Source organism: Carassius gibelio, chromosome B15 (assembly GCF_023724105.1).
Source record: "Carassius gibelio isolate Cgi1373 ecotype wild population from Czech Republic chromosome B15, carGib1.2-hapl.c, whole genome shotgun sequence".
NCBI lineage: Eukaryota > Metazoa > Chordata > Actinopteri > Cypriniformes > Cyprinidae > Carassius > Carassius gibelio.
In genome coordinates, this window is record NC_068410.1 from 13,543,361 (window position 1) to 13,556,294 (window position 12,934).

Genomic DNA, 12,934 nt, shown 5'->3' on the forward strand with positions numbered 1-12,934 from the left:
TCTCCCGCTCTCTCTCTCTTTCGCATGTGCTCCCCTATACAATTACGGAAGGCCTGTCTGGGGGCACCCACCGGACACAGTTAGCCTGAATGACAGGTAATGACACCCACTGAGAGATTGGCTTTTCCCAGGGCACACCATCATCCACAGTAGGATGCCTGCATCATTGCACTGCCAAGAGAGGATGTCTCTCTCAATCCCTATCCATCTCGACCGCCCTTTTCTCTGTTGCAATGAGCATCCATCGCCTGGCTTCAAAAGGATGGCAGATTGTGGATTGATTAGACTAAATAAAAAAATCACTTGATCAAATAAAAGGCTGTCTGACAGCGTCTAGTGATGTGATCAAAAGTTAGACCACAGACTGGGCAACGATCACAAAAGTCTATAGACGTGTATAGAGCTGCAGGCTTAAATTAGCAACTGATTCTTAAAACAGTCACTGTTGTATGTCTATGGCAATGAGAGTTGTAAAGCGCAAGTATTGGACTACACGCTGGTCAGGTGTTATTTCAATAGAGCCAAGCCTGTTAGTGAATAAAAGCCAAGGCTATATAACTGTGTCTGTTGCCGGGCATAAAAAAGGTTGAAATAGTGATGTGAAATATGAATGTTCCAGAAAAAATGGAAAGTGCCATGGTTTTCTTTGCAGTACCATGTAAATACCATAGTACATGGATATGGTAATTATTTTGTAACATTATAGCATAACAGTATCATTTAGCATCATAAAAAACATTGAAAAGATTTTAATTAAAATATGTTTTAAAATGTAATTTATTCCTGTGATGGTAAAGCTGAATTGTTAGCATCATTACTCCAGTCTTCTGTGTCACATTATCATTCAAAAATCGTTTTAAAGTGCAATTTGCTGCTCAAGAAACATTTGATATTTTTTGCATTTATATACATTTGCTGTCTTGAGAACATTTGCACTACTTATTATTATGGGGCTATTTTTTGTGGAAACTAATATTTTTTTGGTGAAAACCATGGGACTTTTTCAGAGGTTATATACTGTAGAAATGATAATAATACTATTATTAATAATAATAATAATTCTTTCAAATATAAATTTCAAAATAAAAAATAAACAATATATTTTATTATTACTTTTGCTTAATGTCCCCATGCTGAATAAAATTATTATTTTATTGACCCCAAACAGCACATTTTAAAATATCTTGCTATGCACATCTAATACCATCACTGCACCACAGTACCACCACAGTTTTAAAGTTAACCAGTGAAAATTCAAGAAAATAAAGTTATGTCAGAGAAGAGAAATGTAAAAAAAAGTTAAGAAACTGAGGCGTTGAAATGAAGTTGTCATATCAAGCCCAGATTTTCTCATTTTATATTGTATTCCTTGAGCTTGCAGCAGATGAACACATATCACAAGAGCAAATCTACGGTCTGACCTAAAGCTAAAGCACTCAAATGTTGTCAGGTTAGCAGTGTATCCCCATATCCCACAGCTTCTCTCCCCAGCAAAGAAACTACAGAGTCAGGCTTTAAATGCCAAGGAGAATGAGACATATGTTTGCTTCAAGAGTAATCTGTGCCAAGAGATTTACAGCCCCCAGATAAGTTTTCATTGAAAATGTATTTCCAGGAATTTTTATAATTCTAGTCTAATAGCAAGTAATAACTATATGACTATTCTAAGGTTTCATAGCACATAGCTATAAGGTTTTTTCATTTTTTTTTTATTTTTTATATATATTACATCACTTATGTATTCCTACCCAGTCATTAAGGCTTTAACATAATTTACATTAAAAATGAGTAAGACGTTACAAAACAAATGATCAATATCCCCTTTAAGTTTGGAGTCAAATACACTCTTTGGAACATTGTAATATTATCTAAATATTTTTTTTATTCCTTCACAGCTTTGTATGATTATTTATTTGCACAACATATGATTTTATGTTGAAGGATAATGATAATTGGATGAGACAATGTGTAATAAATACTGGTACTCAATTCAGTAACTTGGGAATCTTAAGGGCACAGAAACCATTATAAATGCAGTACAATGTGTCTAAGTGAACACTGCTCATTTTATTTGCCTAGATCTCTTAAGATAATGAAAAATACACGAAAGATGTGGATAATACATGTCTTCATTTAAGAAAATCTATTAATTTTCTGAATTCAGATTATTCTGTGGTCTTCTGTGTGGCTTGTTGGTGCAACTGTCTGTTAAATGTAAAAAAGACTTGTCTGTTTCTTGGAAAAAATAAATGTTGGCATAAATAGCACAATAATAATGAGGAGGGAGACGGTCCCTTTAAGTTGGTCACTCTCAGACGAATTGGGATTCCTACCAAAGCACCATGAGTGCAGCTCCTTCCAGTGTCCTGTGCGAGCTGCCTGCGCCCCTATTTGGTGTAGGCCGGGGCTCGGAACAAGTAGTTCCACTCACTATTGTCAAAGCACTACCTCACTGAGTGAGATTTGATAACACTGGGAAAATGTACCCGTTCCACTTGGAACAGGGATGCTGCGGAAGCCACACATTCTTCCAGTTTTCAGAAATTAGGTTTATATAGAGAAATCTGAGGTGATTGTAACACTCTCAGGAAGGCAGAAGTCTGCTGGTGCGGGCCCGCCCAAACCTCTGAGACTGCATACCTGTTGTACGTGGCCCAACAGCCGGTGGTGGAGGCATCCGTGTACACCACAGCATGCCTGGAGATCTGTTCTGGGGGCACCTATGCTCGGAGGAATGTAAGATCTGACCACGGGGTGAAGGCTTGGCGACAGGCAGGTGTAACTTGGACCAGGCCATGCTTCCACGCCCACACAACTGGTCTCGAGACTGTGCTAGAATCATGGAGATTGTTGAGGATGAGAACACCTAAGGCACACCCTTCGAACACGGACCACAGAAATGGGTTTTTGGCGTGGAAGAATCGACACATGAAAGTACGTGTCCTTCAGGTCGATCACTGCAAACCAATCTCGTGGACAGACACACCCGAAGATGCGTTTCTGTGTCAACATCTTGAACGGTAACCGATGGAGGGCCCGGTTAAAGACTTGCAGATCCAAGATTGGCCATAACCCACCCACTTATTTTCTTGGGTACGATGAAGTATAGGCTGTAAAACCCTGACCTCATATCAGCTGGAGGGACCGGCTCTATCACATCCTTCGCCAGTAGGACACCAATCTCTGTCCGCAGGACAGGAACATCGGCCGCCTTCACTGTAGTGAAGCGGATGCCATTGAACTTGGGGGGAAGCCGGGTGAACTGAATCACATAGCTGAGGCTGATGGTTCACAGAAGCCAGTGAGACATGTTGGGTAGCGCTGACCAGGTGCCTAGAAACCATACAAGCATGACCAGCTGAACCACAGCCGTACATGCAGTGGGGCAGTGATGTGGAACACAGTGACCCAACTCGGGTTTGTGAGCGAGCCAGAGAGTGGGGTGAGTGTGGGGTGGCAGGCTAATCTGGTTCAACAGGTTGGCAGAGAGTGTGTGAGTAGGGCCTTTGTTTGACACTCTTGAATCACCCGCTGCTGCTGCTGGCTGGCGGACGGGTTGGACTGCCTCAGTCTGCTCCCATGCAGCTGAGAGTTGCTGGGTTGGTTCTCGACCACGTCGCCAAAGAAGCCAGTTTGGAACACAGGGGCATTAAGGAACCGATCTTTGTCAGCGTCCCTCATATCAACCAGACACAGCCAGAGATGGTGCTCCTGGACCACAAATGTGGACATTGCATGACCCAGAGAACTTGCGGTGACCTTCGCCACTCAGAGCGCAAGGTCAATGGTAGATCGGAGCTCTTTCAGAACTTCCGGATCAAGACCACCCTTGTGCAGGTTCTTCAGTGCCTTGGTCTGGTGCACCTGCAGTAACGCCGTACAGTGTAAGGTGGAGGCAGTTTCTCCACAGGCCGTATAAGCATCGCTGGACAGGCCAGGCGAGTACCTACAGACCCGGGAGGGGAGGCATGGTTCGCCATGCCAAGTGGAGGCCAGCAGCTCCGAGGCGGTCATCTTCTCGTGATTGGAACCTGACTCATCCGTGAACGCTGCCTCAGCGTAATTGCCCAGACCTGTGAAGCAGCAATCGTGACCATTACCCAGTGCCAGGTAGCGACTGCATCCAGAAACGCACAAGTGGAGCAGCATCTTTTAAAAGACAATCCGTCATCTTTACAAAGACACACTGATTTATTGCTCTTTTAGAGAAATTGCTCTTTTAGGGAAATGTGAAGTGATAGCTAGTATGCATTGCACCTGCTGCCTTATTATGCTCAGGCTGTGATCAGCAGCAGCTGGAATGCAATAATTGCATGCCAATGTGCATTGGCTCGTTTAGTTTCAAAGTATCAAAGAAATATCCCAATTCCCATTTTATTTATTTATTTTGTTGTTTATTTAGTTTGTTGGTAGCACTTTAGTTTACAGTCCTGTTCCTCATGTACATACTATGTACTTATTATAGTAATTACAGTAACTATGTAATAACTAGGTACTAACCCTGAACCTACCCCTAAACCTAACCCTACCCCATGTAGTTACCTTGTGTTACCAGAACTTTCTTAGATAAATACACTGTAAATACACTATAAGTACATGTTAGTACACGTACTGTAAAATAAAGTGCAACCAGTTTGTTTGTGGAAAATGGTATACACATTCATATCTGTAACCAACAGGAATTCAAATATGACATTTCTAATTTGGCACTTGAACTTTGAAGTAGTTTTATGAATGATTTTTTACTTTATATTATTTCAGAGATGCTTCTTTTGTATTAAAACAGATATATTTAATATTAACAGACCATAAATGTGTAAGAATTTAACAGTCTACTACTTTCACAAATGTATATCATGTAAAATAAATATTTGATGTCAAACCACTCATACACTGATGTGTGGAGTCCCACAGCAGCAACTCTGTCAGACAAAGACACAAGGTCACTTCGCACTCACACCCTCTGGGGAGAAATTCATTTCTAGACTACATGGGGAGGTAAATAGCTGCACCTGTCGTGTTTTTGCAGGCGTGATAAACGGATGGAGACAGAGGGAGCCAAATGGTCCTGTTGGGTGGCAGAAGTTGGCAGGGTTGGGTTGTCAGTTGCTTATGTCCCTGTCTGGCTCCGAGTGGGTAAACGTCACAGGACCCTCGGTGAAACTCTGACTCATGTGCATGACCCTAAATGTTCTGGTGTATTTCTAACTGCCGAAAATACCCAAGCCTTGGATCTGTTCACATGTATTATCACAATCAACCTTGTACGATAATAAGTGACTAAAGGCTTTTACAAAGCAGCTGAATGTCACAAACGATTTCCCCAAGGACAAGAACATTTTAAATAGCTAAGAATTATTGCATGAAAAGTTATGACCAAACCCATCAGATTGTTATGAAACTAAGTCACGACTGAGGTTCATTTCACAAACACTAGCAGAACCCTTTCGTGCTTGCTCAACCATTTGATCCGAAGAATGTTGAGTGTGTGACTTGCACTATCTTAGCAATCATGTATCCAGACAACACACTCAGGCCTCCATCATTCTGTCAAAGTCCTGGATACTGGCACTTAAAAAAATGTACGCACATCTCTGGGTGCAGGTGTTCTTGTAGCTCAAATACTAGAATTTAGTGATAGCAGCTTCAAGGTTGCGTGTTCTAATCCCAGGGAACTGACAACTGGTCAAATTAAAGATGTGCAATATTTAAGTACTGGATAGTAGATATACATTGTATTCAAATGCATGTCAATAAATGCTCACTCCATAAAATAATTGAGCACTAACATAAAAATCTGTCAACAAAACTACAAGTTAATTTAGTCATCCCAACATACTACTGATCATACATGATATTGTAATACTTTATGAAACACAATACATAGTATTGTATAAAAAAAAAAAAAAACATTTTTTTTTTAGATTTGACTAAGGCCATTGTTAACACTTTTATTAAGATAACAGCATTTAATAATGACTTAAATATTAATAAATCAAAATAAATATTTTTATATTAAGTTTGTATCTGAAACTGCATCAGCGTCAATATAAGATTTAGTGCATATCAACAAATTATATTTATTATTAACTTTACTATATATTTGTCAGTTATTGGCCTTATAATTCACCCCAAAATTACAATTTTGTCATAATTTACTCACCCTCATTTTGTTCCATACCTGTTTGAGTTTCTTTCTTTTGTTGCACATAAAAGAAGATATTATTTTAAATGCTGGTAATCAAACAGCTGTTGGTCCCCACTGACTTCAATAGTATTTCTTCTTTATTAGGGTGAGTAAAAAAACTTTTTTTATTTTTGGGAGAACTATTGCAGTCACATGAAAATTATTTTCAGATATAGCTTGAATTTAAATGTTGTAATCTCTAGATAAAATCTATAAAAACTTAAAATAAAAGCATCTACCACATGCATATATATATATATATATATATATATATATATATATATATATATATATATATATATATATATATATTATAGTTTGACCCTAAATTACACACAGTAAATAAACTTAAAAGTTGTCATGTATCTTTAATAGCAGAGGCAAGGTATGTTTCTACTGGACTCATCTAGTGCACTACTACTGTTATTTTGGTTTATGTTACATTCAGAGACCACAACAGTCATAAAGTAAAAATGACTGTGTTTCAGTACAGAACCCCCTGCAGGCCTAAAAAATGGCCAAGCAGCTTACCTTACCAGCTGCGATCCAGTTGAGTTATATATTACATCTCTCAAGAGACGCGCACCAAATACACGTGCAATGCACCTGCATACACTCTTACTTATATGCTTTTACAGCCTGAAAACAGCTATTGGTCACCATTTAAAGGTATAATAAACCTAAGAGGGTCATCTGCTTCTCAGATACCATGAGTCAATCACAGCTCTCCGGCTGCTGTCTCTATCGCGCATTAGGTCATGTCTGAATGGACTTTTAGAAGCGGGAACTGACAGTGATGGCTGTCTGAGATGTTATCTGGCACAAAATGAGCTGGGTAAAATGTACTATCCAAAGCAAAATCTATAAATTTCTTTTTTCTTGTTGTCCGGTTATGAACGATTGCTTGTGCTTAGAGACTGAGAGGGAAGGGGAGGTGGCAGAATTGATTTTTCTTTACATCCTCATAGTTTATTGTATCGAGGCTGACAAACACGCGCACCGTCAATTATTCAATACACATGAGGAAAAAGTCATGGAAGCATTACAAACTCTGTAGCTTATCGTTTTAAAGCCAGACAGAGAAAATCATTCAAAGACATGTCTAGATATATAAAAGCATTTACTAACTAAAATCACTAGCATTTCTTGTTTTTGATGGGAGAAGAACACGGAAGAGGATAAGAAAACATCATGAATCAAAATTGAATAACAGCACTATGGCTCAATATGTAGCCACGGCTCCAACATCAAAACATTGTTTACTTGTATGAGAACCCCACATAAAGTAGTTTAATTCTGCATGACTTTCCTGAGTCACAATGTTACACAAGTGGCAAAAGATCTTTTCTTCGAGAAGTGACTAAAGAACTACTGGTATGCACAATCTTCAGTCAGTGAAGAAATTGTGAAAAATATCAATCCAAAAGTCGGATAAATCCAGATACAATCCATGTGGTTTGTGAAGCTCACATTTTTATGGAAAATCTGACATATTTTGCATATCCTGCAGTCTAAATGTAGGCCTAGCCTAAGTCTTCTGAAGCCAATTGATGTTTACTGAAAATCTTACCTGACAGCCAACATTCACTTAGGGGCTTAGGAGAAAAACAAATTCTCCTTCTGTAATCCACTTAAAAAAAAAAAGAAATCATACAGATTGTGAAAGAATGCTCTTTTTTGCCAAACTATCCCTTTAAACTAGTTAAGAATCTAGGTGGGAACACCAGTACACATCCCAAGTTGGGGACGAGTATCCAAACACCGCAATTCTGTTTCAGTGCCAAAGAAATACTATTTTGGCCTAATGCTTTCATTGTGCAAACCAGACAGTGGCATTCGTACTGGAGGGGCAGCAGTGTTAAATATCATCTCCTGCAGAGCAGTCAGCATCACGTCAACGTGCGGGGAAAGAAAAGACGTGAATGCCGCCCGCACTATTTACACAACCTTCGGCAGAGCCGCTTCGCATCGGAGCAGTAAAAACAGAAACCACACGTTTTAATTAATCGTCAACTAAACGAGACAGCAATAAACAGGGTTTGCTGCGGAGGTGCATTCGTAGGTGCAGGAGGTAAGAAGACGAGGGAAAAGTGGAGGAGGAGAGCAACGCTGGTTAATTACCCAACCATACCCGGGTAAGTTGGGAGCCGTTTGTTCTGTGTTTGAATGACAAAGGAGATGACAGAGGCAGAGGCTCTGGAGATCGCATCGGCTGCTTAATAATTGATCTACGAAAGCAGGAGCTTGTTTTGTGGAGATGAGAGCACACCGCCTCATCTGATCCCCGAGCCGCTGGAATCAGAGGGATTGTTTTTGTAATATGCCACCGAATAAGCAGATCAATGCTCTTTTAGCGAGCACAAACATCTCACGACCGAGCCTTACCACAGTGAATTAAAAGCTTCACACTTGTACACACAACACATGGAAAACCACACGCGTTCCCCTTTGCTAAATCAGCTGGAACTAAATTTACATTTTGCACTGCTCAATATGGCGCCAGATAGATTAGACAACATTTTCATGATCATTGAAAGCCAGGACCTACATTAAAAGGGTTCTTTTTTTTTTTTTTGCTCCGTCTCGCTTTTTCTATTTCAGTTCGCCTTCTAAACCATAATGAAGTCAGTTTAAACAGCTATATTCATTTCGTTAATGAGGGAAAGGTCCTTTAATGCTTTTCTCCAGTGAGACAGAGGCTGTGTGGGTGCTAATAAACACAACTCACAAAAACAACATCTCTTAAGCGAGTATCTGAGGCCTTTGCTAATTTTTTGGTTAGCATTTAATTATACTTCAGCATTATGACTGACATTATTAGCGCTCTCTCTGGGAGGATGTAATTGAAAGTAATTTTACATTAATGCTAAGTCTGAAGTGCTCTCGAAAATAAAAAAACATCCTGTGCGATGTTTTGGATGTTAATGTCACTGGTGATATAACGTGGTGTTTTGAAATCTGAGAGCGATGTAACCACTTTAAAGAGCCAAAGACTGTTTAAAAATGTTGGAATACCTTTAGAAGATATTTTAAACAATGTTGGGAACCAAACTGATTTGATTCCCTTTGTCAATGGGGACCAAAAAATTTGATCCCATGAAAAGGACAAAAAAGATACAGATCATGTAATCTGTTATGTTGTAATAATTTATGGAAAAAGTGTTTTTCATGGAATGCTTTTTTTTAATTATCTTTTGTTTTCAACAGAAGAATGAAAGTCATATAGGCTGAATTTGAACTGACATGTCAGAAATGCATATTTTTGAGTGAACTAACCCTTTAAAATACTTTCTCAGTTCCGTTTTACTTACTCTGTGCTCCTCATTTGTATCTATGACAAGATATAAGGTATAAACTCTACAACTTTGAGTGAAACATGATGGTCATGTGGATCAAGCACGTTTTTAAAATAATTGTGAATCAAAAGCATTAAACATCTAACCATCTGCACAAAGAGTCACATGACAAGTGTTACTAATTTATATTCAATTGACCTACAGTAATGTCAAATAAAATCAGAAAAACTTCCTTAAATCCAGGAAAGAAAAAAAACGTATTGGTTATGTTTGTTAACCCTCGTTCCCTGAAGAAGGGAACGGAGACGTCACGTCGATAACCGACTAATTGGGATATCGCTTCGATAGACCAATCTACTTCGAGTGTAAACTAAATGAGCCAATGCACATTGGCATGCAATTATTGCATCCAGCTGCCACTCATCACGGCGTGAGTATAAGAAGGCAGCAGGTGCAATGCATAACAGATTTTCGCTGAGGAGCCGAGCCAGAGACCCGGTGGCTCAGCAGTGGTACAGCAACCGTGGCAATGGGACGTGACATCCATTCCACTTGGAACAGGGACGGTGCAAAAGCCCCATCTGTCCCAAAGGAGTTTTTAGAAGCAAATACACGTATAGCATCTGTTAAGGTGTATATGGAGAAACTTGAGGTGATTAAAATCCTCTTGAGAAGTACAGAAGTCTGCCGGGGGAACATGGGCTTTAAGACGGAATATACGCATACGAGTACCGCTTTCTCAATATTGAACCCAGCCTTCCATCAGATTCATCATGAAGGCCTGGCGCTGGACGTTCCACCGTGTCCAGCTGCCTACGTTGATGGAGGCTCTCAACAGGGTCTACAGTACAGACACTCTGGAGAAGTTTAGGCAAGCCGACACTAACACTTCTAGTTGAGTGAGCCTGCAATCTGAACAGGCAGGGCACACCCTGTGCCTGATAAGCCAGGGTTATGGCATCCACAATCCAGTGGGCCACCTCTGCTTAGAGACGGCATTCCCCTTCTGCCGGCCTCCATAACAAAGAGCTGGTCTGAGGTCCTGAAGCTTTGTGTCTGGTCTATGTAGCATCTCAATGATCGGATGGGACAGAGCAAAGCCAGGGCTGGATCTGCCTCCTCCAGGGGCGGCGCTTGCAGGTTCACCACTTGGTCTTCTCATGGTTTCCTGGGAGCCAACTGGCCCAAACTCTAGGCACAAATCATCGACCGAAAATGCATGCAGGTCCCCTACCTTCTTGAAGGAGGCCAGTGCAAGCAGGAGCAGAGTTTTCAATGAAAGAAAATTTAGCTCAACTGAATGCAAAGGCTCAAAAAGCCTCAAATAGCCTCAGACCCGGAATTTGAACAGCACAAAGTGACCTCAGAACCTTCTGACTCCAAAGGAGGAGGTGGCGGGCGAGTTGCTGCATGCGATAGGAGCACAGACATAATTGTCGGTTGATGTATGCCAAGGTCGCTGTGTTGTCCGCTCGGACCAGTACGTGCTTGCCTCGTAAGTGACCTTTGAGACAGTTCAAGGCAAGGCACACTGCTAACAACTCTAGGCAATTGATGTGCCAATGCAGCTGCGCGCCCATCCAAACCCCTGAGACTGCATGCCAGTGGTGGAGGCATCAGTGCAAACCACAGCATGCCTGGAGATCTGTTCTAGGATCACCCCTGCCCGAAGGAATGCAAGATCTGACCACGGGGTGAGGGTTTGGTGACAGGCCAGTGTAACTTGAACCCGATGAGTGCCGTGCTTTCACGGACTCGGCCAGTAAAGCCAGTGTCGGCCACCAGAACGAGCCCCAGATCACCACAGCGGCAACGGGACTCGTCCCCCTGAAGGTAGCAGAGCCTGGTTCGCAGCTCCGAGATGGTCATCTTCCCGCAGTGGGAAAAAGACTCATCCACGAGGGTCACTTCAGCGTGCTCGACGCCCAGACACGCGAGACAGCAATCGTGACCATCACCCATTGCCAGGTAACGACTGCACCAAGAATCGCATGGGTGAAACGGCAACCTTATAAGGACGATCTGTCGTCTTTACAAAGACGCACCCGTGAAGCACTTTTAGAGAAATTAACTCTTTAGGAAACGTTCTTTTAGTGATGAGGCACACATGGGAATTGGCCACTTGCAACACGACAAGGGGGTAGTGCAGCCTGAAGTGCGCAACCCACTCGACACAGGAACAAACACCGCTGAAGCACCATCTCGCCAAATTCACCATCTTCACACAAAGCTTCCGAGAGCGTGCTGAACTCGTAGTTCACAGCAGACACAGTTGAGCAGAACGATAATAACGCTCGGCTCCGAAGCGAAAAGCTGGTATGCATTGCACCTGCTGACTTCTTATACTCACACTGTGATCAGCGGCAGCTGGATGCAATAATTGCATGCCAATGTGCATTAGCTCGTTTAGTTTACACTTGAAGTAGAACGGTCTATCAAAGCAATATCCCAATTAGTCGGTCACTGATGTGATGTCGAGAATAACCGACTGAAAGGGAATGTTTGGTATTTGAAGGTTTATTATTATAATTTTATTATTCTAAATTTTCATTGGGTCCTGAAACCTGTACAAAATCCAATGATCACGGTCACAAATTAAAAAAATAATGTAACCTTATGTAAAATCTAAAACCTTCCTATATTTTAATTTGGTCTCAGACATTCGGACTCCGCAAGTACAAGTAAGCCAACTGTATGCTGATTTACCTAAAAAGTGAACTGAGTAGGTTTCTTTATATAGAGAGTGACCTCTATGAGTCAGACACAATCTATTTCACCACAATTTCCTCCACAGTTTAACAACACCAAAAACTGCAAATTTTTTCTCCTTGCCTTTGTTTACAATATCAACATAAAACAAGCAGTGCTCACATGCTCATTCTCCTTTTCCAGTGTATTAATTCTGGGAGTTACAGTCTGCCTTAAGGCAGCAAATCTGGTGTGAAACCCCATCACTTTAATTAACAGTGATTACAAATTACACCGTTCAGCGTAAGAACTAACGAGAGATACAGGCCAAAGATAGTGATGTGCTTTACAGCTTCAAAGCGGCAGACATTACTCACCTATTCTGAATGAGAGCGGACCACTGGTGGCGTTTCTCACCCACATGGCTAAGAAGAGCAGAGGCGCCCAGGCTGCGAGCATCTTCTTTGACTCCTCATGGGTCCAGCCCTGGGGGTCCCCCTTCACACAGCCACCTGCCACACCAAACACAACAGCAAAACTTCAGAAGAATAGATAGCATGCTTTTCAATCAAAGGAATTACATGCGTATACATAGGCTACAATAGTTTGTTAGAGCAACTTGAATCAGACAATACTGATACTTATCATTCACAAAAGAGCAGTATAGATTTTTTTATACAAGTTTAACATCTATTCAAGAGAGTTATGACAAAAATACAGTGGGATGTAATATGCTTTGCTTACTTTGGAAGAAAAACATGAT

At 41.0% G+C, this 12,934-nt stretch overlaps 1 protein-coding gene across 1 annotated transcript in view; it reads right to left on the minus strand.

Annotated features, from left to right (window-relative positions):
• grik4 (glutamate receptor, ionotropic, kainate 4) overlaps positions 1–12,934 on the minus strand; it is a 301,146-nt gene that overhangs the window by 142,253 nt on the left and 145,959 nt on the right. The window contains exon 3 of the mRNA XM_052576587.1: positions 12,549–12,683. Within this exon, the coding sequence (XP_052432547.1) occupies positions 12,549–12,630 (82 nt within the window). The 5' untranslated portion in view covers positions 12,631–12,683. The remainder of the gene's footprint in view (positions 1–12,548; positions 12,684–12,934) is intronic.